The sequence below is a fragment of the Xiphias gladius genome, chromosome 6 (genome assembly GCF_016859285.1).
Source record: "Xiphias gladius isolate SHS-SW01 ecotype Sanya breed wild chromosome 6, ASM1685928v1, whole genome shotgun sequence".
Lineage (NCBI taxonomy): Eukaryota > Metazoa > Chordata > Actinopteri > Istiophoriformes > Xiphiidae > Xiphias > Xiphias gladius.
The window spans coordinates 18,835,803-18,863,118 of NC_053405.1; the positions used below are offsets into that span (position 1 = coordinate 18,835,803).

At 39.9% G+C, this 27,316-nt stretch overlaps 2 protein-coding genes across 6 annotated transcripts; one reads left to right on the plus strand and one right to left on the minus strand.

Annotated features, from left to right (window-relative positions):
- Nucleotides 1-167: 167 nt before the first annotated feature.
- mob3c (MOB kinase activator 3C) lies at nt 168-9,418 on the minus strand. Of its 2 annotated transcripts, XM_040128430.1 has the most exons (5): nt 9,364-9,418; nt 5,482-5,669; nt 2,992-3,603; nt 1,373-1,575; nt 168-558 (listed from the first exon to the last, which is right to left on the minus strand). In XM_040128430.1, exons 3-5 carry the CDS (start codon nt 3,407-3,409, stop codon nt 529-531), a joined length of 651 nt encoding a protein of 216 aa, XP_039984364.1. In that variant the 5' UTR covers nt 3,410-3,603; nt 5,482-5,669; nt 9,364-9,418; the 3' UTR covers nt 168-528. The 2 variants fall into 2 exon arrangements, with proteins under 2 accessions (XP_039984364.1, XP_039984365.1); XM_040128431.1 differs by lacking the exons at nt 168-558; nt 9,364-9,418 and having other exon boundaries at nt 1,415-1,575; nt 2,996-3,603; nt 5,482-5,799.
- On the plus strand, nt 9,040-26,250 carry elovl1b (ELOVL fatty acid elongase 1b). 4 transcript variants are annotated; one of them, XM_040128427.1, is made up of 9 exons: nt 9,040-9,300; nt 21,068-21,153; nt 23,242-23,344; nt 23,463-23,653; nt 23,876-23,956; nt 24,093-24,149; nt 24,260-24,365; nt 25,127-25,263; nt 25,377-26,250. In XM_040128427.1, exons 3-9 carry the CDS (start codon nt 23,275-23,277, stop codon nt 25,725-25,727), a joined length of 993 nt encoding a protein of 330 aa, XP_039984361.1. In that variant the 5' UTR covers nt 9,040-9,300; nt 21,068-21,153; nt 23,242-23,274; the 3' UTR covers nt 25,728-26,250. The 4 variants fall into 4 exon arrangements, with proteins under 4 accessions (XP_039984361.1, XP_039984360.1, XP_039984362.1 ...); XM_040128428.1 differs by lacking the exon at nt 9,040-9,300 and adding an exon at nt 19,294-19,580; XM_040128426.1 differs by lacking the exon at nt 21,068-21,153 and having other exon boundaries at nt 9,041-9,300.
- The last annotated feature ends 1,066 nt before the right edge of the window (nt 26,251-27,316 follow it).

Here is a 27,316-nt window from a genome sequence, read left to right on the forward strand (position 1 = left end):
ACTCCAATAATGAAAACAGAATCATTAAAGTGTTTTTGTGCATATTTTGTGTGGTGCATTGCATTAAATAAAAATAAAACAAGTGCAATAATTCTGGTCATTTTTAGACTGCATTTTTATGTCATTAGAACACGTTCAAACTAGAAAAACACAGCAAATAAAATATACACTTTCATTCATGAAAATAAGACAACACTACATCAAAACATATATAAAAGTCAAACATAAACATACATGCACGAATAAAGAAAAGGATAAGTACAGGAGATGTAGTATTATAAACCAATACAAAGTCCTATAATGATGGCATCACAGCACAATAATGACTGTAAGTAAAAACATCTGTGAAGGTGCAGTGCCACCATCTGAAGAAGTGTGGTACATAATTGGACCTTCCCCAGTTATGCTAACACCACACATGCAACTTTATGTAAAATTGTTCTTTGCTTTGAGTGTTTTGAAGCTGATGATTTCTCACGGGGCTCAGATAACATCAAAATGTAAACTCCTTTGTCCATGTGCTTTTGTTTAATTGCATATCTTATCCGTCATCTCTTTCTGTAGGAAAAGAAAACAAAGGACATGTTTAACACATTACGTTCATATTGAATGAGGAGATGAATGATTATTATGAATTGCAATCTACAATTTGAATATGAAGAACATAATTTCTTATTGTAAGAAAGAAAGACACTCAAAAAGAATTGCCTTGGTTTCTAAAGGTGGGGCATCAAAACAGGGTCTGTTTACAAGATGTATCTTTTCCACAGCGTGTTGACATAAATCTCACATCCCTATTTCACTATGCGAGGGGAATTATACAGCCTGAGCAACATAATGATAATAACTGAAGCCTTTTATTGATAAATTGAGCACAATTCTCCATCAGCTCATATGTGATGGAGGTCCCTTTGTTGGAAAAAAGCAACAACTATACAAAGTCTGTCTCATTAGGACTGCACAAAGTCAGGTACTTCCACTTATGTGGGTTGTTGCTTCAAACCAAACCAGTTTCTTTAGAGCAGTTAATGAGTTTCTTTCGTGATGGGGGGGGGGGGATTTCATTCCTAGTGTCAGGTGGAAAATTATCATCATCTTAGGGAGAGCACAGTTCATGTGTTGTATGCCCACAGTAAGACTGAGCTGCACATGCGATAACAGGGAAAACACTCCGACATAAAGATGAAACTCAGCCTCATCGAGTTTGCTGCACAGCACGGTTACAGGTGAAAGGATGGCAGATATTTCCTGCTAGACTGACAGTAATAAGATTGATACTGACAACCCTCACATTAGAAAACATCTATCTGATCCTCTTTCTCCTGCTCCCTCACTTCACCCTAACACATTTGAGGTCACACTATCATCTCACCAGGGGTTCCAGTTCAGAGTGATCAATGAGGTTGAACTCTGAGATGAAGTAGTAGTAGTGCTTGTAGCAGGTATTGATGTGGGCCTCTGCACCCATGCTGCAGATGCTGTCAAAGTGATGGATGTAAACGTGCACAAAGACTCTGAAGAGACGGCTCAGGATCTTCTTGCACACCTGCTGGAAGTTCTTGGGGAAAGGTACACCTAGAGAGAAGAAGGGAGATAAATGTTACAGAAATGAAGAGTACTCCACCTGAGAAATTGTAATAATTGTTCCTATAATTGAAAGACCATCATTTAGCAGATGTCATATTCTGTAAGTATTATATTTTCTCCTCAAAAGCATCAATCTTTGAGTCAGTGTCTTAAAAAGATCTGAAATGCATAGACAATTTATGCCAGCGAGAGGAAGTAATTTCAAGCACAAGCTATTTTCAGGAGCTGGGTTGATAAATATGGACAAGAAAGAGAAACAGCACCAACTATAACATAATACTTCATTGCATCTGTTGTCAAAAATGTATAAAAACACAGATGCAATAGACCTCAGTCAGTCAAAATGTTTTGTGCTGAAGCACTGACAAAGGTGGAGGGTGAAATATTTGTAAGTAAAGGTGCAGTAGACGTGCATGTACTCCAGGAGGTACTTCTGCAGTTACTAGGGAGAACGTGTAAAGATTGTGGAGTAGCTCAGCTTATTTGGCAAAACAGAATTCATGAAAATGAACATACATATAGCATTGCAAATTGATTTGAACCTGATCTTTAGCACATTTACTGTCACAATTACCAGTGACATGAAAAGTAGTGTGCAAGCTATCAGAGAGTCCAAATTATTGGCTAAATGTATTAAAGTGATAAATGGTTGAAATGTTTAATTTTTGCAGCTCCAAGTAGTTGTAATAGAACTGTAAAAAAGCCTAAAAGCCTAAACATCGCCAAGTGCAGGATCACTATGTCTTGCATGGGTTGGCTTGTCAGGAAGCCACCAAAGTCGTGTTTTCTCAGGGGTGAAAAACTATCACACTGTACTAGAGCATTTTGTTCAACGTCTTGTGCCAACTCTATCCATCCCTTTTCTATTTATTCCTGCTCAGGGCCCTTTGGGGATTTTGCACAGATTGTGCACAAATTGTCAATCTACAACAGGCTAACAAATAGCAAATTCACACCTATGGGAAAATTTTTATTTTGAATGACCTGCATGACTATTTTTAAATCCACAAAGAAAGGCTAACGATTGGTTCAAAGCAAACAAGGTGCCATTTTGATGTCAGTGTTAACCGCTGAGCCACTGTGCTGCCCCTGAGCTCATATCTCCACTATGCATGCAATTCTCACCTCTACTAAATGTCGATTGTCAAATCTGGTGCTGAGATAAAATAACACTGCAGTCACCTGTTCACTCTCCTCTAAATGTCAACCTTATTGTCTAATTAACCTTGGATTGAACTTCATCATCCTATTTGCGATCTTGATGAAGGAGAACAGTGTAGCTCTCTAGGACAACACGTTGGCACTGATGCAGCACAACATCAGTGCAGACAGCACTCAATCATGCATTAGGTTACACATTCAATAATGACCTGACGCCTTCAATCGTAGACTCCTAACACACACCTACTCTGGTGGGGAAGATGTCCTCATTATTGATGAGCGACTCTATCCAGTCCATCAGCAGGTTCATGTACTTGAGAGCGGGCAGCTTGGTGGGTTTCTTGTAGTCATCACCGTCCTGCCACCTGTATTCGTACCTCAGCCCCCCAGACATGATGGGACACGTGCGCTCCGTGCAATACTCGCTCACTGTGCCATAGATCAGGTTGATCCTATTAAAGAAATCCACCACATGAACAGCAATCCAGTCGTTGATGTTCTCTCCCTCCGGGAGCTGAACCACTTTCCTCAGGTCCAAGCCGGACTTGAGCGAGGCCTGGGCCTTCTTGTAGAGTTCAAATCGCTGGGTGCCGGGCTCAAACCGCTTCCTTGGCCTGAATGTTCTGTCTTTGCTGAAGACTTGTCCGAGACACAGCGCCATTGACTTAGTCGTTTCCCCTGAGATAAGGGGAGAATGAGCTCTCCAGAATAATAATTCGTTTTGAGTTTGATAGAGTTTGACCTTCGTGAGAGGGGGAACCAGGCCAGTTTCAGCTCTGAAATCAGGTCACACAGGGTCAGCGTCTGTCATGCAAAGATTGCAGGGAGCTCTTGTTTTCAGTTGGTGGGACGTCCCTGTGAAACAGAACCACAAGAGAATTTGGCTTATTCCTTTCCTGTCAATTCACTGCTTTAGGCAAGCAACATCAAAGCTATAGCTACAAAACCTTACATATCGTTGTCAAATTGTCCACAAAGAGGTTTTGCAAAAGAGTAGGCATTACATCAAAATTCACCAGTCAAACATTTTCAAGAACTATGTCATTAAATAGTCAATGGCCAAAGTACACACTGCACAGAAATCTGTATTCCCCAACTAAGGACAAACCAGTGAGTATATCTCAAATGTGCCATTATTGAATCCAATGCTTTGCATGACCAAAATTACCTTATCACAAGATTTTCAGTGGCACCCGGGGATAAAAATAGCAACAGTTGCAGTCAGCTGTGGCAGAAATCCAGCCACTAGACTCAAGCATAATTGAGAAAATGAATGGCATGCTGTGACTCACTCAGGATGAAACAAGGTTTTAGACGCGTTATGAGAGATAATGTCCTCAGTCCAGTGGTCTTGTTGCTCAGAGACAGTACTATGACTCTGATTCAGAACACTGGGATATAAAACTAGATGCTATGACAGAATAAAACTATAAAGTCTGGTGTAAAACCAGTGAGCATGACAAATGTCAGTCTCTCCCTTGGGAAATGATTCTTGGGATATGACAGATGACTTTTTTTTTTTCCTGATAGCGATTAACCATCTGGCAGATAATACACTGATTAGGAGTAGGACCTCACTTAATGATTACGCGATTCCAATGCCTTAATTGTTATGATAATAAAACATGAATGTTAGTGTGTGAATATTAACTAAGTAGGTAGTTATTAAAAAATAGGGTGCACGGTTTATAAGAAATAAAGTCTAGGTACGTCACTGATAGTAGGGTTTCATTTCATTGTGTTAAACTGGCGGCTCTCCATTGAATTGTCTGTTTCCATTCAGTACTTTGGGGGATTAAAGGGTATGTTGCCTCCACAGATTTGACACTAAAGTCATATTCAAGTGACTGTGGTTGCAACATGAGACTATATCCGCATTTGTGTCCTGAGTCTGATTTTGAACTGCCGGTCTTAACATTTCCTGTGGTTTCTTCACTGGGACTCAAATTAGCAGACGTTTCTGTCTCTGCATTATCATCTGTACTCACACTATAGACCAAGCACTGCTACGGCTGTTTGTTGTCAACTTCAGTTGACTGAGGAACTCATTACAGAAAACTCACAATCCACAGACCCCTCACATGTCTGTTAAGCTCATAGTTTCTGTTCACTTTGGAGTTAATTTGAGTGAACGGTGAGGATTTAAAAATGCAGACAGCATTTGATATATGAGAAGGGTACTTTTACTTTCCACTAGCTCTCACAGTCCGCCTGATTTCAGTTCAAAACTCACCACTGGGGGAAGATGAATACGTGGTCATGAGATAGCTCTAAATGCTTCCATAACAAAAGGGCTTGTGAGGAAGGCTCAGAGTTATAGTGCTTCATTCACCCCTCAAACTCAGGGAGACACAGTTTCAGCCAAACATTAAACTTGGACACTCTTAGTTACTGAAGACAGTGATGATTTATACAAAAGACGAGAGCACATGAGACGGTGGCTTTAATTTTGATCACCTTACGTCTCTCTGCATGCCTCAACAGCCTCAGCATGTCTGAAGCATGTCTGATCACGTACTGAGGCTGGCAGCCCTCCATGCATACTCTCATGGTTTTCATGGAATTTTTTTTTTGCTTCTGACACAGCAGACTAACAAAAGTCCCGGTGCAAAAAGGAAAAAAAAACTTCTACAGATAAAACATTTCAGGTCGCAGAGACCAGAAACAACGGAGGAGACAGAGGAAGATCAGAAACAAGTGATTACAGAATGGAAAAAGCTGTCTGCACTGTACCTGGCTGAAATCCTACAGTGGAGGGTCTGGAATGGGGTGGAAAGTCGTGGGGAGTTCAGGGAGGATTTGGGCGTCGGATCCCTTGACTTTAAACTCCCTGTGGAGGTCAGCTCCCGCTGCTCTGCCCCCTCTAGCTCCTCTGGATCTTCTCCCTCCCTGCCGGCCACTAACAGACCGAGAGGCTCCAACTTCACTCAGCAGCACAGACAACACAGTAAAGGGAGAAAAAGTTGTTTGGCTTCTCTTCCTGTTGATGATGTCACATCCTGACTTTGTCTACTGGGCCCTACTGTTGCTGTCTGTATGTGTGTCTCTATGTGGGTGTGTGTATAGAGGACCTATAAATTGAAAGAGAAGAAGGGCTGCAAAAAAGGTCTTTCCAAAACCCCCACTCAGCCTTCCCTCTTTTCCATTTTTTTTTTCTCTTTCTTCTCATCCTGTAGGCAGAGCAGCCAGCCCACTTGTCCCGCCAAAGCCCAGCCCTCTGGTAAAGGTCCTGAGAAAACAACCCCTCCTCTTAAGCCACATATAGGACAGAAGGAGCAGAATGATCCCGCAAACATTTCTGGATGCTTGGCAGTCCATACCACTCCTTTTTTTGTAAAGTCTCAATAACGTATCATTTAAATTCTTGGCCTTTTAAAGATATTGTAGTTGAGCTCAGAGCTTACCCTTAAATAGAGAAAGTGCTGCTCACCAAAAAATGCTCTTCAAAACATTGACAAGAATCTGCATTCAACAAGCAAGGCATGTTTGACTGAGACGGTCCATTTCCATTTGCCCCTGAGGGCTGAGTGTTTTACGGTCGCTGCCATGACTGTTCCCTTTGTCCTGAAGGTGAATGGGTCCACTAAAATGCAGAGGGTGTCTGTTTCTCTACTGTGTCGTGAAACATAACCTGCGAAAAGAAGCTGGCTAGACTCTTTGTAGCATGACTCCCTCCAACATGGGAGGGTTGAAACTGTTGGACATAGGCCGGGATAAAGTGATAGCAACTTTCAGGTTCTAATGTTTAGGTTTGCTGCTGTAAGGTCGCACAGGTTGAGCTTAATGATATGATTTTCTTTTTTCCTTTTAATTTTTGTAATGCAGCTGCAGACATCTGGATGAGTGGATGTAACAGTTATGTTGATAGACAACTGTTTCTTAATTAAGGAGCAACCATAGCAAAAGCCAGCAGTAATGACAACTAGATTCATAATGGCATTTAGTTTTGGCCTTTCTATATTTTACCTTTTTTTCAGTGTGCGTCCTCATCTGAACATTTGCAGTGTTTTATTGAACTGCAGGGATCAAGTTAGTAGTTGAATTGAGGTTGTGAGATTCCCAATTTTGGGGTCCTCCCTGGGGCAGCAAGTATGCTAAGATACACATTAAATTGTATTGCTTTCTTGACCTTTATCACAATATCAAAAGATGTTTATCTTTGCTAAATAGGAAGAACTCAACCCCATACCTCACAATTGCTGGATTCAAGACATATTGTATTATAGAAAGTTAGAGAAGATAAAGTGTTATTTGCGAAGATCAGTTGCTAAATTCAAAAGCATTTGACTCCCTTTTTTGGAACATGCAGAAAAGTTGCCACTTTATATATCTAATAATATATATATGAAGAGCAAAACATGCTAGACTTAATCTATGCCTACTGATTACGTCAGGGTGGGGTGTTTATACGTATGCCCGTGGATGTGTGTATAAATGATTGTGTATACGTATGAATGTGCATGGAGGTATAAGTATGTATCAGTATATGTGCATATATATTTGTATATATTTAGTTGGATCTCACATTAATTCCATTCTGAATTTACATCATTCAGTACTTGACAGCAATTTCAATAAAAAGAACATGGACAAAAAGAAATTCAGAGTTGCAGTAATCCATCATAACCACTTGGGGTCACCATGACTGTTCTTATGATTGACACAGTTTATGACACAGTAGTGTCATGAACTTTTCGGGGAGGGGGGAGTGTACCTTTCCACTTCTTCTTCTTTCTTACTAGTAAAAAAAAAAATATCCAAGTGACAAAAATTTACATTGTAAAACTACAGAGATAAAATTTCGGATTGGTGTTGGAGGTTTTGGTGGAAATGTTGATAGAATATTGTTTGAATATTACTCAGACTTTTCTGAATAGCATGTTCAGTCACTGTCCCTCCCGACAGTGACGACATACACAGGAGACATGAGACATGTATGACAGATTAGGCCAGCTGCCGCCCTATGCTCTTGTTTCGCTTTCAGTGTTACTGTCATCACCCATAAATATGACACAGGAGGAAGTGGAACCAGTCCGGCCTTCTTTCACCTTTGACCATCACTCAGCATAGTACTCTCTCATTAGTATTCTGTCGCTCTGAGCCCTTATGCCGGCCGCACAGATGCCGTGCAATATGCCAAAAGAAGCACAGAGTTTGTGATGTGCCTGTATATTGAGCTGTAAATAAGTTTTGCTACTACCTGCTCTCAATTTAAGTCAAAGTAAAATTAGAAAAAAGACATCTATTTGAGGCATTTTTGTATTTTATATTTACATCTTAGGTATATATCTTCAAAAATATAAGAGAATCAGACACCTTCCAAGCATTTTATTGTCAGTTCAACCTATATCTCCGTTACCACAAAGAGAACGTTTTTTATATATTTCTGTGTCTTATCTGTACATAAACTAGTCACAGATTACTGACAGTGTGGGGCGAGTTGTCCTTTCTGGGTCAAAAAGTTCACCTGGTGGCCCCAGGTAAGAGAGCACTGTCCACCTGCACTTTTAGCAGCAGGCGGACAGTTTACTACCACACACGTAGATGACTTATGATCATGCTAGCAGAGCAGGTGTCTGACCTTTGCTGCAGGCTCAGTACATTCTCCCTGTAATCATTATGGGGATGGCGTCACCCTCAAGATTTGATCATCCATCACTTTTAGCAGGCTGGGAGTATGGTAGTTTTGGGTTATTTTTTGTCTTTTTTATTTAAAGAGCGTTAAATAAACTGAGACATACCCGGGGTGAGGTAATGGTTTACACAGCGTAGCCTATGTATGCATGTAAAACACCTTGCTGTCGCTGTTCTACAGACGTGCACAAGCAGACCTTTATCTTTACTGCGAATCAGATTCTGTCATTCACGGATTTATAGCCTGAGTAAAGAATGGTAACAGCAATGTGTAAATTATGTCACTGTCTCATCCTCCAGTCTGACCAGTGGAAGATGAAAACTGTTCAAAGGAGTAATAGGTGGGGGCAGGTAGCTCAGGTGTGCCTCTAGCCTATTATTTTACTGTAAAGATTATGGATATGGAGATTGTTTTACTTTGATAATTGACGTTTTTGCAGTTGTTTGTGATCGAACGTCCTACTAAATGTCAAACTAAACTAAAAACTCAACAAACGAACAAAAAAAATTAAATCTGAATTCAAATTAAAAAAAAAAAACCGCTTTCTTGGCAGTAAATCAGTGTTTATCACTGACAGTGTACTATTTAGGTGGGTCCGCTCCCATTCGAGCTAATTAACACTTCTGTGGGACAAAAACGAGCATCACCTCGGCCACTGGCAGCTCAACCCGCCGGCACCAGCCATTGATTTCGGATCGACGATGACTGGCATTTGATACAGTCGATTACGTCCATATTAGGCGACCGAAGTCGCAGCGGAGTAGAAATGACTCCACCTTTTACCAGCTCCATCAAAGGGTTGGGTCAGGAGGAAGATTTAAGCTGAAAGGAAGAGGAAGCAGAGGCAACTTCAGGAGCGCGTCGGGCCACATTAACAGCCTCCTTTCAACAGACTCCGCAGGTTTAACGCCGCACAGGTGAGTTACGACCCCCTGAAACCGTTTCCGCGGAGTTTAACAGTTAGCTGAACGCTGCCTTACCGCGTCGGTGAGCTGTCGGTTACTTTCAGGTGCGTTTCTCTTCCGTGGGTGTTGGGGGCGCGCGTGTACGCAGCTTCCTATTAATGTTATATTCTTTCAGGTGGCTTAATTTGTTGTTTGTCCTTATTACTAGAATATCTTAGACGTAGACTTAACCCCACCCCCACGAAGTTTTGGTTCTAAATTAAGAGTGGGGTTTTGCTTTTCACCCTTGACCTCGTGTCCGGTGTTGTGCGAAAACCTGTATCCCTCTAGGAAACATACCTGCTGATCAAATGTTATAACGGTTTCTAACGGTTTAACTATAAACCGGAGCGGAATCAAGCATGACTGGATGACTGGTGCAACTCGCCTCACATGATCAGCAGGGTATGTTCACGGGCTCTTTTTTTTTTTTTTTTTTCTAAGGCAGTTCTAAGGCTATTTAGTGTGGTTAGTTTGTGTCGGAGGTGATGTAAGTAGCTACCACATAGTGTCAAATCATGTTTAAATCCGTTGTAACTCACCTTGAGCTTGACCCGCCCATGAAAAAAAAAAAAACATAAAAAAGTGAAGATGTTTAACAATTGTATCACTAGGAATTAATATGGGGGCTTGCTTGGAAAATATTTGTTTTCAACATGCAGAGAAAATAGCGAAAAGCACCTGCATTGTAAGAGTGGCATATGGGGCCTTGTAGAGGTCAATGAGGTCACTGGCTTGACCCTCCCGCTGTCCTTGGGTCATTGTGACCCGCGACACAAGTCTCCTCGACGTCCCACCCAAAGCAGGGAAGCGTGTGCTGCAGGTGTAAGGAAAATATCTGCAAAGGATGTACACTTGCATACTGCCCTACATGTGGTAATGGGGTCTTTAGTGAAGGCGGCACAGTTTCAACAGGAGGACACGGTGTGTGTGCAGAATATGAGGACAACGGGAGGGTTAACTAGGCTGGATGATAAATTTAGTCGTTTGTTTGTTTTTAATGGTGTCGCCAAAGAAATATATATTTAGACAATTTTTCAAACCATGGTTTCAAACCTTGCTTTTTTTTTCGTAAACATTAGCCTAATTGAAGAAGAGTTAATCTTTCTACTATGTGATTCTCAATAAAAGAGTAACTACTAACACCAACATATCAAGTCATGATAATGCTCTTGATAAATACTGATAGTTTTATCACCCACCAGACTCTTGTTTAGTTTCATCACTCTGAGACAAGACATTTTACGCAAGGCACAATTGGGGAACAGACACTGTTGAGAGTAAAAGTGTAGCTCTTTACCTCACAAGTAACCGTCATCTGACAGCTAAGTATGATCCAGATAAAGCAGTACTGTGTCGCACTTTAAATAGTGCCAGTTTTGGAACTGACACATGCCATGTTAACAGTGTGCACGTGCGAATTAGATGGAAAAAAGAGTAAATACACTTTCCTTAACACATCTGTAACTGATTGCAAATTGAGAGAGACATATTTTACTTGATTTGACGTTGTTTTACAAAGAGTAAAAATGCTAAATATCTTACACCGGACCCTGAGATCCTCCTACAAGGAAATAAAGCATGTGGAGTGGCCCTCATTGATTTTTTTATTTTTTTTTTATTTTTTTTTATTGTTATGGATCATTAAGTATGTGTAGACATGCAAAGCAAACATTAGCTGTAACCAACGACTGTGGGATGGAGACAAAGAGCCTGAAGGTGAACCAGCCCGTGTGTGTCTCTGATATTAATGTAAACACTACAGCAGCATTGTGACTGTTGACGCTTCAAGGTTGTATATTGTTATCAGTTCATCGGCCTCCAATGTCAACACCCTCGCTGAAGGACTCACATCTAAGACGACAGCAGAACAGATATTAAAAGTAAATGTGTCAGCCATTAGAAACGACATTGGCTCTTTTTTTTTTTTAAACCAGGTTTTTCTCAAGGAAACTCTTGCAGGGCTGAGCTGGGTGTGTTTATGCAGCAATCAACCTTAACACAGTTGACCACTTTTTTTTCCCCCGGTAGGTCACTTAGCAACTGTAGTCAAGTGCTTTGCTAGGTAGAGGAAAATGTTAGTCGTTCACGTTTCCCTTACCACATATTCCCAACTAGCCTGGTGTTATGAGGGATCCTTGTCAAAACACTGTAACTTCTTGGTGACTTAATTCACTGAAGCACAAAGCGCAACAGTGTCACTGATAGTGGACAGTTTATGGTCCTGACTTTCTTCAGAGTCTTCTTCAGTGTTCCCTGGGGTGTTTGAACATCGTTTCAAGCTCTAGATGGAGCTCGGTGGTTTCATGATGACAGCCTCTGGCAAACTGTACAACTGTTGCTCTTTACTTTGGATGCTGTCTGTTGACTTGGGGCCTGTGTTTGCTTCTTACGTTAAATAAACTCTTAAAATCCTTTTAGCCTGTGAGGCAAAATTTAAGGTCTCATTATTGTAGATGTTTCACATTAATGGACGTAAGCTGCCTTAAGTGACACAGATATGTGTGCATGCTGGATGCTCCAAATGGCAGAAAAAAAGTCAATGTTAAAACAATTTGAACCATTGAGTCCAGTTCTCTTTTAACAGAGTACTTGTTTGGTGATATTTTAGGAAACAGTTTGTTTTATTTATGCTTTTAAGTTTTCTTCCTGTGAGTGGAGAAGCTACCGTACCTGACATTCAGTATTTCATTCGGCAAATGTTGTGAATGACAGTTGCAGGGTCAGCTAAGGAAGCTGTTATTCGCTACAGTCCCATTTCAACGGTATGTTGCTAGAAACATATAGTATCAATCTCGGCTTGAGCAACTTTAAGACTCACCCATCCAAACCTCAAACTCTTTTGGTTTCATTGGAAGAAGTGTGAAGATTGATTGGGGCGTGGCCAGAATTTCAACATGATGAAGTTTGAACCCTTTGAAGCTGCTTTTTAGTGGCTGTAAAAGTTAGTTCAAGGTCTTGATTATACTTTCTACAGCCAGCTCAAGGACAATCTATGTACAGACTTAAGTGTATATCAAATCAAACATTTCATGAAATTAGGAACCGGAGAGGTGAGATTTGGTTTCTAACATGCTGTTGAACATAATGCCAAATGTTTAGTTTTAGACAGTGGATAATTATGCACCAGTTCAATTCAGTACAGGTATTTAATAAGTAGTTACAGGTAAATTACTAAACAGTTACAATGTGGATTAACTTGTTCTTGTCTAAACAGTGCAAGGTTAACAAGTAACGTTAGTTTATGCAGCAAAAAGTGTGTCCTGGCCTTGTTATGTCTTTTAAATATGTCATGATGGCCTTAGAGATGACTGGTTGTGTATTTTGACCAGCATGCCTGGAACCTGGAAAGGTGTTTTTAGTTTAATCACTGACTGCATTGTTTTTTGGAATTTTGGCCTTTTAATTATAGTCAGTTGTTTGGTAAAATTTTGAATTTTAATTTCTGCTTGTTTGCATAGCCGTTAAGAGATTTCCCAGACAGTAAGGTCAACCGCCTGCCTAGTTGTTGTTTTCTTTTTTTTTTTTTTTTTTTAAAACAACAGCATCATCACTTTTTGGAAAATTAGACCAAAGGTCAGTTTGTAAAAAAACACTGTTCTTACAAATTGTAAAAAGATTCAACTGCTTGGGATGCATTGACACAACTGGCCATTGTTTTCTCTCTATCTCTCTCTCTGTCATAACAATCATATCAGAAAATTACTGTTATCCATATTTAAGAAGTTTTAAAAAGTTTGCATGTGTCATAGTAGCATCCAAGGTATTCTTGACAGACATGGAGAGTGTCATTCCAGTCATGGTGGAAGTCTTGCGTAATACCAAGTTTGTCTACTGGATCTGTTTTTACACTTGGCCCATCTTTCAAGTCTGCAGTTGTTTGGTTGATGAAATCGAGCATGCTCTCATACGAGACACCTATAAGGACACACCCTTGAGAGCTATCAAAGCTTTCGGGGAGGGGTGGCTTTTTACACACAGTAGCTACTGGGTGCTAATGGGCAAATGACAATGAAGTTAAACAATGTTTCAACTGGACTGGGTAATGCAGCACAGATGGAAAATCAGTAACCAGCATGCTGGCAATCTTCGCTTCCAGACGTGCATCATTCCAATTTGGGGCTGGTACATTTAAGAGTTCCCTGATTAAAAATGGTAAAATTAAATTCTTTTGCAGTTTTATACTTTTACACTAATCTTGTGTCAATTCAGGTCCTAATGCTACTTGCTTGTGCTTAGTACAAGTCTACTAACTGTATTTGGTTTCACAAGTGGGCCATCTTTGAACCATAATTGCAGCAAAGCTTTATTGAGCGTTTACATTCAGTTTCGACATTCAGACATCAGTAGGTCGTTTCCGGGGTGTTTCAAGTGATGGCTTGTTTTTGTGCAGGAACCTCCCACGTAAATCCCGGGGAATTTTTCCTCTGTAGCTAGGAGTGTGGTTGGGGCTCCTGAGGGCTCCAGTCAAACCTTGTCAATTTTTGCAGTCTTGGGCGCTGCCACTCAATGTACTTTTGGTTCATTACAACTTTGATCTTTTTTTTTTTTTTTTCTCCATCGTTTCAGTTGGTTATTATAACATTCCTCCATCCGAGTTTAATTGCTGAGATCTCAGAGCACAGCAGCCAGATGATCATACAGGTTTTAAATAAACCCTCAGGTTAGTCAGTTTTGTTTTGAAAAGAAAACAAAGATGATAGGCAAAATTATTAACCAAACCCTGCATTGTAAACATTCATCAGTTTACAGAAGGGCTTCACAGATCAACTTTGACCTACACTACTTTCCATGGGTGTGTGCACACAAGTTTCCTGTGCAGTGAGGGATTATTGCAGACATAATGGCTGCGTTCACCTGTGGTTTTTACCTGTAAAATGGTTTGATAATCTGGCTAAACTGTTGGGTCCTTACTTGTGTGAACTTGTTTGTTGGTGTTTCAACGTTCCTTGATCTCTGCAATTACAACACCTGAATTGTGATAAACAGGAATTACCCTCAAATGTTGTGAAATAATTAGTTATTTTGTTCAGTCTCAGGTATTTAATTTCTTTGCTGATACAGTTCCTGAGCATAATCATTTGCGAAATCAAACAGACCAAAGGAGGCCAACATGCAAATTCACTTTCCCTAATGGTTCCTGAACCTGCCGAGGTGCAGACACTTCTCCATGATCTGCATCAGCTTGAGCTTCTTCATAAAGACGCAGTGCACTACTGCTGTGTGTGGAAAGTTCCAGAAATTGGGAGTTGGTGGATGAGACCTCCAGAGGGGACAGAGATGGAAGGAGGGAGGGGCGTGGTGATACTGCTCCCCCACCACCACCACCTACACACACCCAAACACAATGAAGGCAAGATAGTGTAAACATGTCAGTCCCCGATTCAAGTTCAGCAACATTCTTGTCCTTGGGGGGTGTAACAGTTACTATGACTTAAGCATTTGGATCTTAGGTGGCTTTCTTCAAGTTTGTTTTCTTAAGTTTGTTTATAATGAATTGTGGTCAACTTAATTTTTAATCATACCGCAAATCTTCCATGCATGGCTGGAACCCAATGGACACATTCAAATCTTGAGGGTTATGAGCAGTAACTGCTCCATTGGCATCTAAAAGCAATCAAGATCTTTATAGAAAGGACATCTGTAACAAAAAAAGAATTACAATACAATGTCACTGGCCCATGTATTTTTATATTTTAAGACAGATACACAACAGAGATGCGTTGCAGAGTTTATCCTGTGACATTTCTTCTGAAATGAAGGCATGCCATGAATTAAGTTTACTGAAGATGTTATAAATTGAAGTTATTGGAGGGTCTATTAGAATTGGTGGGGAAGTAACTGGAGGGATGGAGGTTTTCTTTTTTTTTTTTTTAAATTCAGTGTTTGGAGAACTTTAACATAATTAAATGTGTTCATGTAAGAAGCATGTATTTCTGTGAAATGTTTAGCTTAAGTGTTTAATTACAGCAACAATACGTCACTCCAAATTAGACTTAATACTGGATTTTTGAGGTCATTAGTGATGTTTGAGTGTTAAATGATACATTCACTATACAGTATATTCAGAAATATTCATCTCCCTGGAAAAAGACTAAAAACACAAGTTTTAAACTGAAATAACAAAAATATTGAAATATACATCATTTAAAGCATTTATGAACTGCAATTTCTTTTTTTTGTCTGCAAACATATATATGAATTGCAGTAATCTATAAAATGATATCAGCCATTGATATTAAACCATCCAAATGCTTTTTTTAAGCTTTTACAGTGTGTGTGCCTGCTCATGTTTCCAACTAGGCAGCTGCTCTCAGGTTCACACCCTTTCTCAGTCACAACCTGCTGGAGACCCTGCATGGTTCAGCCAAGTGTATATTTGATCCCAGATGTGTAATGCTGAATAAGCCTTTTTAACTTGATCCTCCCTGTTATCCATTAGTAGCTGATGTAATGAAACTGAAATCATTCTTCCGACATTTCCTGTTTTAGGCAAATATGTCAAAGGGAATGGAGGTGGGAATGTTTTGAATGAGTTTGATGATCCTGTAGTTTTTTTTTTGTTTGTTTGTTTTTTTTTCTCTTTTTTAAACGTCTTCAAATGACAAAGTGGCAGAACGAGTTTGGAAGAGGATGAGTTGTAACCGTGTGGAATGGCACCCACTTGTGTTTGACTATTGCTCAGTTTATTTGGGTGGCTATCTCGGGACCCAGTTAAGTCAGACATATCTGGACTGAGAAGACCTGTGCACAGGTTACAGTGCTGCCCCTGGGGCCTAGGAAGAGCACACTGACTAATGCCATTGTTTTCTCTCCCTCGAGTTTGTCATCCTGCTGGCTTGATTGGAATGTGTGTTAGTGTTTTTGTCATGTGAGCCTAGTATTCATTTAGCTGATCTTTATCAGTTTCAACTTGGCTTTCACTCAATTTTCAGATCAAAGTTGCTGCCATTTAAGACTTTCTGCTGACCTATTTAAAAGTTGTGAGCACATGAGGAGACTGCAGTAAATTTGTTTGGTAAACATAACTTGACAAAAAAAAATTCTGAGCTAAACCATCAATAACTTACACCATCAGCTTTTAACTTTTCACAAGCATTTTAGCATTAACCTCTGAAGGCAGTGCAGCAGCTATACTATCTGACTATCTGACTTTTCAGAACAGATTTAATCCTTGCTCATCCTCATACGCTGCACTGGAAGTTTTTCATGTTGCATATCTTGGCCTGAGATGTGTACAGCGACAAGGCCGTTGGCAGCAAAGTCAGACTCCTCACACCAATGTGTCACATGCTGGTGGAATTTCTGGGAGTCTTATGCTCATTGCTATAATGCATCTGTTGCCCACATGTTCCTGCATTTACACTTTCCAAGTCAACAGACCATCCATTGGATTATACTGTTTTGATTTACCAAGATTATCAGTAGTTCTGAAGTAAGATTTGGCAATTGTATGTCAAACACACTTGAAATCCACATCCAGGAGCGTTAAATCAATTTTAATATAGTTCTTATGCATTTCAAGATGAATTATAGATGCTTGGTCAGTCAGTACTCAGTGTAGTGAATTAGTTTGAAGATTAAAAGAGACAGATGCATTTGTTTGGCACGGTGGGCCGGAAACAAGAGCATCTGTCTGCAGCACGTGTCTAATCTCTGGAATTTTACTGACTTTGTTTCTGTAGCACATGATCATAGATTTATATAACTTAGTGCAATAATTGTCATACTCCATCAAAATATAAAAATATTAAACTTTTTGCTGTAGGAAGCAAAACAAAAAGTAAATTTTGAATTGAATTGAGTTGAAATTTTTGATTAGAAAGTTGCTCCTGCCATTTGTTTCCCCACTTGCAGTTGTTATGACGATCAGTTGTTGATGGAAAAAGTTGTAGAACATTTTTAATGTATTAATCATCATTTCACAAACGTATGCAAAAGTCACAATTGGGACCAGTAAGTTACTGTGTCTCATTTATCCTTCACCTGAATGAATGACCTCTGGTTTCTGTCACAACAATATGTGTAGTTGCGCAGTTGTGTTGTGCAATAGTGTTTGTCTTTTTTACATTTAAAATTTGTTTTGCACCTCTAAGAAAGAGAGAAATGAGTCTGAACAGCAGTCTTATTTTCATTAAATTTATTAGTTTTTATTTTTTTATTGTTTAATCAAAATTTTACTCTTTTTCAACAGTTAAATACTGAATGAGGGCATTTTTGATGATTATCATATTTCAGAAGACAATGTCTGGAGTCGGGAGGTACTCTTGTAAACCACCTTAATTTCCACATCCTTCCGTCTTCTCCTTGTGGTGATGCATAGTATGCAAGGTGAAAGATGTGTTGGTTTCACTGGACAAGATAACTCGTTTGAAATGGCTCTGTCAGCGACTATAGCAGCAATGATATGTTTTGTTGACACGTGTCTTTTGGTATTTGGAGGAGGGGCTAAGATGCACTAGAGTGTTGACACCATTTCCCCCCACGTCCCCCAGGGCCAGAGTGACAGGTAAAACCAGCCCAGTCAGCCAGATACACTGCAACACTGAAGAGGGCATTTTACAATGACAAGATCACCTGTGCAAGAGTTACATTTTACAGACTGCCAGGGTTCTTTTGGCTATATGAATTTTACAAAGCTAAATGTAATCAGCATAGTCTAGCTTTGCAGGGCTGGTTTTGCTCTTCTGTTGGTCTGCAAGCATGAACACTAACTTGCAGATTGAAGACAAATGTACAACTTGATCTTTGAAACTCTCAAATGTTTTTATGTCATTGTGTGCAGGTTTGACCATGACACATTAACAGAGCTAGTCATATTCACAAATTTGAAGAACTGATGGATGAAACTACAGGGTTTCCCCATGCATTCCTCCCTGTAGTGGCCATTTACCTACTGCCAGAAGACTACAATGATTCATAAGCAGGAATGTACTGTCACTACTATTAGTATTATTGTTGTTGTTGTTGTTATTGATTTAAATGTTTTCCCTCTTTGGATCAGCTGAGTGTGACGGTGAGATAGGAATACGTAATTTACTATTGGGGAGAGCAAAACCTCCTTACACAACACACTCAGAAGAATTTTAAGCATTATCGTATGAGTCATCTCTTCCTTTGCAGCAGTAGTGTTTGTCTGCCATTAGCTTCACTATCCAACCCTGAGTAAACATCAGGGTTTTATGACTGTTTATGATGCTTGGTAGCTGTGGAGCTTAAGTGTTTTTTTTTTGTTTTTTTTTTCTCTCTTTCCTCTGGCAGTCTATTATGCTGTGCTCATTTAGTTGCCAGTAAACTGGATATGGATGCTTTGTCTCTTTTTGGAGTTTTAGAAGCAAGCATATGGTAGATCTGTGCCCGATATCAAGCATAATTTATAATTGGAAATAGTATACTAGCTTACGTAGACAATGCAAGGTCCATAAAGTTAAAAAAAAAATAACAATAATAATGATAGGAGAGTTTTTGAAAATTTTCTGCCAAACAAGGGGCATTTTGGTCATGACACTGACTGTCCCACAACAGAGAAAAAGAAGTGGGAACTAGTTTTACTTTATGGGTGTTGGCCGGGTAGAGAGCCTGTAAAGGCGTAACAATGGCCCTCTTCACGATAACAGAGTCTCCACTGATTTCTCGCCCGCTGCCTGTGAATAATATTATCAGCCCACCCCTGAGAGAAAACTAACAGGGCGACTCCAGAGTCGCGTTTGTGTCTGTGTTACAGCAGGTGGAGGGTGTAACCTGAGGGTTAAAGGAGGGGGAGCTCGTACTTTTTTAAGTCAGGTGGTGACCAAAGTAGCCATTTGCATGTTTTAATTGGGGATGTTTTGTGGTGTGGGTTCAAATAGGGGCCATCTCACTCTCACCCCCAGTTGTACTCTCTTGAACGCTCGCTTACACACAGGGCTCTCTCTCTCTCCCTCTCTCTCTGGTTCTGCCTCTTTCCCTCCCTCTCTTTCTGTGAGCTAGTTATTCATCCACTGTGTGAGTCAGGGAGGGTGGGGATTTGGAAGACTGCTGTACCAGTCACACTCTGTCAGTTCACTGTCTCATTCCCTTACCCCATCTCCCTCTCTCTGTCTCTCTCTCCGTCTTTCTTTCTCTCTCTACCCTGCTGTTTTCTTTTTTGCTGCTGCCACCCCTGCCTGCCTGCCTGCAGTTATAGTTTACAAAGAGGCTTTGCCGTGAGACTGTGAAAAAGGAGTCGCATTTGCTCTGGAAGATTTTAAGGGGAAAGTTTTAGTCTCAGCAAGGTAAGTTGCTCACTGTTACGCAGAAGGTGAACTAAGTTGTGTGTGGAGTTTGTCCACATGTTGGGCAGCTCAGGGTGCCCCCCCCCTCAGCTTTCCTCAGAGTAGGTTTCTGTTTCCTTGGTGTTTGAGGATCTCAGGCTGTACTTTAAGATTTTCTCTTTTATAACAGATTCTTACCTTACTGTGTGTTTGAGTAATGGTTTCCTGGCTACTCCTCTCTGATTTGTCTTAATCTCTGCTCCAGTTTGTTCGTCATTAACTCTTACCTCTCGAGTGTGAGCTCCCTTTTTCCATCCCTATGATTCATTGACACGGCTCTCATAGGAAATGTTCCCCCTCCTTTTCCGCTGTTCCATGTCTCCTTGGTAGATGTAAATCAACCCACCTTGTTGTCAAGATTGTCAAATATTTAATTGGTGGGAGTAACTTTTGGTATGACTTTAAAACAGCTACATTTTAGTTTGTTCACAAGAATAGACAGGTATAACCTAGGGCTGTACATTATGTAGACTGGTGCTTCAACAGTCGTGTGTCTGCAGCTAAATCACTCTGCTGTGGGAATAATAGAGCATCTCACAGTTATGAGGAAATTCCTGTCCTCCTCTGGAATTACTACCAGTAGTGCTGATATAGCTGCACATCAGTGACCACTGAACAATGGAAATCAGTTTATGCTACCACTCCAAACTCTAAGGTAATGCACAAACCTTTAACTGCTGATGATTAGGAGCAGTGAGGTGGTGTCATTTTGTTTGAGTTCACTGATGACTAGATACAATAAATGGTAAATAAGTGTCAGAGCACTGAAGTGCAGTTACTGCTGTTAGTTGTTCTTGTGAGGTGGTTTTGTGGTTTCATGTAGCTGGAGTGGAAGGGGCTTCGTTTTCGTTTTTCTTGGAACTTCTATCTTCATCTGGGTTTCAGGATACAGAAATATTGTTTCCTTTTTCTTGTTAGAGTTGTCTTGATCACGAGACCTTCCATCTGACTCTAACAATCAGTTTTATTATTGGTCAGTATTTTTGAAACAAAAAAAAAAAATCCACTGTAAAGTGAGTCACATGTTGAATGTTCATACAGTAGTTTGAGCATGAAAACTAGGAAATTTAGATAACTTCTATTCAAAACTCAAAAACCAGTCCTACATATTTTTTATTGTAGAATTTCTGAATTCACACCTTGTGCACTGTTACAGTGTCTGCAAAATAATCTGAACCCATATCACGAGAAATCTGTTTTCTCGTGTGTACAAGCTGACACCAAACTATTGAAATCTAATGCATTGACAACATAACTGGTAATGAATGGAGGATTTTGACTTTAAGAACTCCTTAAAATTTCCACCGAAAACAAATTTCGTAACTCCAATTTAAGCCAGGTGATATGATCAGTCTGCCACTACACAATTCAAGGTCACTGTGTTACAATACCACTAACCTGACCAGAGTATGATCTGATCAATTTAACTTTTCAGCATTTTTCCTCAGAACAAGACTCTGCACTACAGACATGATGGTACTCTTGTGCGCCTGTGTGCCTCATCGTCGATTCAAAAACAACCACAGCTTTTTGTGTAAGAGTTTTCTGAAATGTGATATGTCTAATCTGTTACACAACACTATCATTTACACTTTTGGCGATAACACTGAGTACTTCAAATAGACAAAACTCCAAATTTCGCCATGTCAGCGGGATAAAGTTCGTCAGTAGTGTCCAGTCCGGCTGTCAGAAATTGGCCTGGAATCCTGGACTCAGTCACCTGGAAGCTTTACAAGAAGATCGACCAGCAAGATACAGTGGTGTTGACATAGCCCTGTGGTTAACAATTGAAAAATCCTGAGGTTTAACAAACTGCAGGGGGGTATTTACAAAAGGAAGAGGAATGTCCACTTGTTGAAAGATAATCTGTTTTCACTGTACGACTATGCTCTTCATAATCAGATTTAACTGACACAATGAATGCATAAAATATTAATGGCAGTTTTGATGAATTTAGAGAGAAATGATCATTTTTCCTCTTTGATACCTTTTCCTCCTTTTTTCTAATCACAAAGGAGATCTAACATAATCAGATTAAGGGTTATATTCTTGGCCCGTTGATTTGTATTGTGCAAAAAAGGGCTGCAACTCAGTATAAGTGTGTCATTTGATATTTTCTGCAGTCAGGGTAAGTTTTTTTCTAATGATGTAAGATAATGTCTTTTACATTCATTCACTTGAGGAGCTCGGTGAGTAATTTGCAGACTGAAATATCCTTGAAATGAGTATCGCATATCCGATTTCCTACATTTCCTTCCAAATTACATTTCATGTTTGACATCCAGTAGTAACAAAGCGTTTTCAAAACTGATGCCAAAAGCAGGTTGACATCCTCAAACTTAGACCCAGCTCATTGCTGGAAAAATGCATAAATTAGTTTCTTTTTACTGTATTCCTTTCTTGGCATTTTTCAAAGCTGCACCTGTGTGAACTCAGCTCCCTGCCCTTCATTCCACAACCTGAAATTATTAGCTTTTAATTATATTGGCTTAAGGAGGGCTGTACTTTAGTCTTTGGGCAGTGAAAAGCCAACGAATTGTAGATTGTACATCAAACAATAGCTCCCTCTGGGTCCAGTATGTAGAGAGGAGACCGCACCCTGTATGTCCTCTACTTTGTGACTACACTTTACAGTTTACACTTAATATGATAAGCTTTTGCCAACAGAAAAGCTCTCAGGTCTAAAAAACCATAGCAACATTCCTGTGTGCGAGGGCTGTGTGTCGTGGCACTTTCCATTAGCAAAATACTTCTCACTATATTTGTTGAGCTGATCGATTCAGTTTGCAGTGGTAGGCTTGCAGTAAATTTGGTTGCCACATAACAAGAAGGAACACTTCTTGTTATTTTAAGGAACTTGGATATCTGTATTCAGGGTGTAACATTTTGTGTTTAAGTTCAGTGATCAGCAACTTTCCCTTTTTGGCCCCCAGTTCGGTTCATTTTAGGAGAGCAGTCTGGATATTGTGTCTTAACTCTTGGCATGACTCCTGCACACAAACAGCTTGTAGAGTGCCACCCTACTGTGGGATGAGGGATGTCCTCCCCGTTCCCTGTAGCACCTCCTCTCTGATATCAGGCCATGTCTGATGAGTGGCTGGAACCAGGGCAAAGCATCCTGGGATTTTTAGGTGGGAGTGTCTGTTTGGTGAGGGATGAACTTCTGCGTCCCAGTAACTGCATTTCAGTCTTGCTGAATCAGAAAAAGTCACAAAATGTCCTCCTTGAAGGCATTTATTGGTCATGGGTGATCACCAGCAAGACACAGGCAATGAATTAAAGACATGTGATTTTTATTTTTTTTCACCAGTAGTTGTATAATTCAGTCTTGAAGGAGAACAGAATTTTATTTTGCATGTCCACAGAAAATGAATGAAAACAGAGTGGGAAGTAGTCTGGTAAATTTTCAGTTCCCAAACACATCTACAAAGCCCACGTCTGGATCAAGATTTGTCCAGGAATTGCATCTTTACTCTTTGACATACAAAACAACATTGTTTTCTTGAACTGAATGATATTCCACTCTTTGAATTGGGACTGGTGGAAGGATTGCTGCTGTTCTTGGCTTCGACCAGGTGAAACTAACAATGAGCTTTTTTTTTTCTCTTCTTTTTTTTTGCAGGTAATTGGGTCATAACAATACAAAACAGTAAACATGCTTCAAGAGATTCAGGAGATTGGCTCACATGCCATGGATATCTATAACTACCTCTTGGCAGGAATTGGTAGGTGACTGACGTGACAAAACACAAAAAAATACTTTGGTGTTCTTTTTCCCTTGTTTTAATGTCATGTTATCCTTTTTTTTTTTCTTTTTCTTTTTTTTTCCTCCTCTCTCTTTAGATCCACGGCTAAAGGACTATCCACTGATGCAGAGTCCAATTCCCATGACTGCGATACTGCTGTGCTACCTGTTCTTTGTACTGTACCTGGGACCTCGCATAATGGCCAATCTCAAGCCCTTCCAGCTAAAGGAAGCCATGATAGTCTACAACTTCCTTCTAGTGGCGCTGTCAATATTCATAGTCTATGAAGTAAGACACTGTTGTTTAATGTCTCCAACTTTCTTTTTTTTTTTTTCTTTTTTTTTTCCACATTTTGAACATTTCAGAAATGTTCACACAGTGCTGCTGTCTGAAATGACATGGCTAAATTTCTATTTTTAAGGATCTGTTTTGAAATTTGCTTGTTATTAGCTCATGTCTGCTTTATTACATTGTTTTTCCCCAAATAAATACAATTTTCTTGTCATTTAGTTCTTGATGTCTGGTTGGGCCACAACATTTACCTGGCAATGTGACGCAATCGATACCTCTGACAGTCCTCAAGCATTACGAGTAAGTCCCCTATAACTCCTCAGTCACAGATACTATCATTCTTGACTAATATCAACCGGAATCATTATCCACTAGCTGTGCACTTGTTTGAAAATGACTAGTTCCTGTTTACTAGAGTCTGTATTTCCCTCACTAGATGGTCCGAGTGGCCTGGCTTTTCTGGTTCTCCAAGATTATTGAGCTCATCGACACAGTAAGTCCATTCTATTTAATCTGATGCCTTGGTGCGCTATTTGTGTCATTAATGTTCAGTTTTGGTCAGTAGAGATTGGCTTTAACTAATCAATATCCTCTTACGGTCAGATCTTCTTTGTGTTGAGGAAAAAGCATAGCCAGATCACCTTCCTACACATCTTTCACCACTCCTTCATGCCCTGGACCTGGTGGTGGGGAGTTGGCTATGCTCCCGGTGAGTACAAATTAACTAAATAATGGCTTGTCACAGAGTTAGAAACTGATTAATGGAGGGAGGAAAGCAGCCAGGGGGTGTAGCATAGTTGCTTCATGCTGCATACCAGTCTTTTACATGTAGACATGTACGATCAGCCACAATGTTTTTCGTTTGGTTTCTACTTTGGTCTTGTTGAGCCCTTCAAGAAACCTTGTGCAGGCTACCTGTGATGGTGGTGGTGGTGGTGGTGGTAACAATTCTTTCCATTCCATATAGTACTAGGAATCAAATCTTGTCTTTCCATAACACAAATTCATCATCTGCAATGAGCAGTGCATGGCAGTGAGCAATGTATGACAATGAGCAAAGAGTACAAAACTTGGTAAGCATTTATAAGCTTTAGTGAGTACAGAAGGGAGGAGTTGCTATCTAACTGTTCAAAGAGATAAGACATAGCAGTCGTTCCATCGCAGCTGCAGGGAGGCCATCGTCTGGCGTCGTTTTATCAACAAAGGCCAGCAGAACAGTGAGCAATCAGTGCATTCCATAGATCAATATAACTACAACATAAAAGGTGAATAATAAAATGTGAACTGTATTAAAATTTTCCATTACACATTAAAGTACTGAATTCTGTTGAGTCATGAGAAAGTGATTGACCAAAAGTGTCTGCATAAAACCTCTAACGGCCTCTACATTTTTGATTTCCTTGCAAGGTCAGGGAACCTTTGGCTACACTGGTGGAGTCGGTCTAATATGTTTTGTGATTATTACTCCAGGTGGAATGGGATCTTTCCATGCCATGGTAAATTCTACCGTCCACATCATCATGTATTTCTACTATGGCCTTTCTGCTGCTGGACCACGCTTCCAGAAGTTTTTGTGGTGGAAGAAATACATGACTGCCATTCAGCTCGTATGTATAGCTTCATGTTCATGTCCATGTTTCTGCTCTCAAGGGACCAAGATAAATTAATCTACATTTATTTATACTAAGTGTTTGGCTGACCCCTGATTTCTCCCCAACAGACCCAGTTTGTCCTGGTATCTCTCCACGCTACCCAGTATTATTTCATGGACAGCTGCGACTACCAGTTCCCCATGATAATCCACCTCATTTGGATGTATGGAACCTTCTTCTTCGTCCTCTTCTCCAACTTCTGGGTCCAGGCGTACGTGAAGGGTAAGCGGTTACCCAAACACGACATTAAGCAGTGTCAGAATGGCACCGCTGTGTACACCAATGGTAAATACCACGAGAATGGCAAACACCATGAGAATGGCAACAGCATCAACCACGGAGCCACCAACAGCACTAGCAATGGCTCTGCTCACCATGAGAATGGCAGTACTCACATGGGCAAGATGAAGAAGGCCTAGGATCTCTTGAAGGAAACGCCCAAGAAGTATGACCCCGCGAACCTGTTAAAAATACAACAGATTCCAAAGATAATTTTGGCTGTGTTTCTTTTCCTGTTTTTAGTTTTTTATGCAAAACATGGGGAAATGACGTTGTCAATGATTTCCACAGTTGGGGTCCCACATTTGCTTGGTTGGTTTGTTCGTTTGTTTGAGTTTGGGAAACATCTATGAAACAAAATATATGAAGAGAAGATGTTTTGACCTAAATGTTATCTTCACTGATGTTGCAAACAACCACCTAGTTCAGTGTCACACTGGTGGCCTTTCACCCCACTTGCCTTCACTACTTATCTGACCCCCGTGTCCTCCTGACCCCCCTGTGGACCGATGACTGTACAGTTTCTATCAAACTTGAAAATACTTTTGTAAATAGTTTTACAACAAACAAAAAAAACTAATTGTATTGGTATGCTTTAGAACTCTAAATTTTGTTACATTGTGTATTTAAAATTAAAATGCCAATAAATTCCATTTTAAATGATCTTGTTTTACACTTTGTGTGTCAGAATTTTCACTCAGAATAATTGCTTATGGTATGTGTAACTTGCTGAAAACGTTTTTAGTTAATTGACAGGTCTCTGGGAAGAATCTTACATTGTGCTCTGTTGCGACAAAGAATGAAAGTATTTGCATTGATTGGTTGTGCCTCTTGTCTCGGCTATCCCAAGTATGTGGAGCAAGTAGGAGGCAAACAAGAGACCCATTCTGGCTTGTTTGAAAAGATTCATCAGAAGAGGCAGAAAGCATCCTGCAATCTGGATCTATACACACCCAACTAAACAGCTGGTTCAACGGGAACAGAAATGTAGGAATCAGAATGTAAAATGATGACAACTATACTCAAATTACAGACTGGAATAGCAACTTTTGCTTTACTGTAACCCAACTGTAAATGAACCCTCCTTAAAGTTGCTACACTAAATTGATATTGTGGGCAGGAAACGATTCAACTTGAAATCAGTTTTAACCACTTTTACGGAATTATTCATATCCTTTACTAAAATTATGAATACCACAATTTAAAAATACTCGATTACAAGTAAAAGTCCACAATTCAAAATCTTAAAGCACAAAAGTATCAAAACTAAGATTGTCCATCATGCAGCAGAATGCCCTCTCATTTATTATTAATAATTAATGTAGATGTTTGAGCTGGAGCTGATTTTAACTACTTTATATATTTAATCTGTAACAGTGGTTGGGACCCCCACCAGGTCACAAGATAATTGCAAGGGGCCTTGAAATAAATAACAGAATAGCAAACAATCAGTAACACTGTAAAATGTCATCATTCAAACACTGTGAGGAGAGAAAATCACTTGTAGATTAATACATATCATATTAAACCTGTGACAAGGGGTGTTTTAAGGTGACAAGTCAAAAAGGTTGGGGACCATTGATATCTACTGTACAGCAATGCATCAAATTTAAAAAACGCATATGTTTTGTGTGTAAAACTTTAATCTGCAAACTAACTTGTAATATCAGTTGTTGAATAAATGCATCTGAGGAAAGTGCAATATTTCCCCCTCAAATGCAGCGAGGTA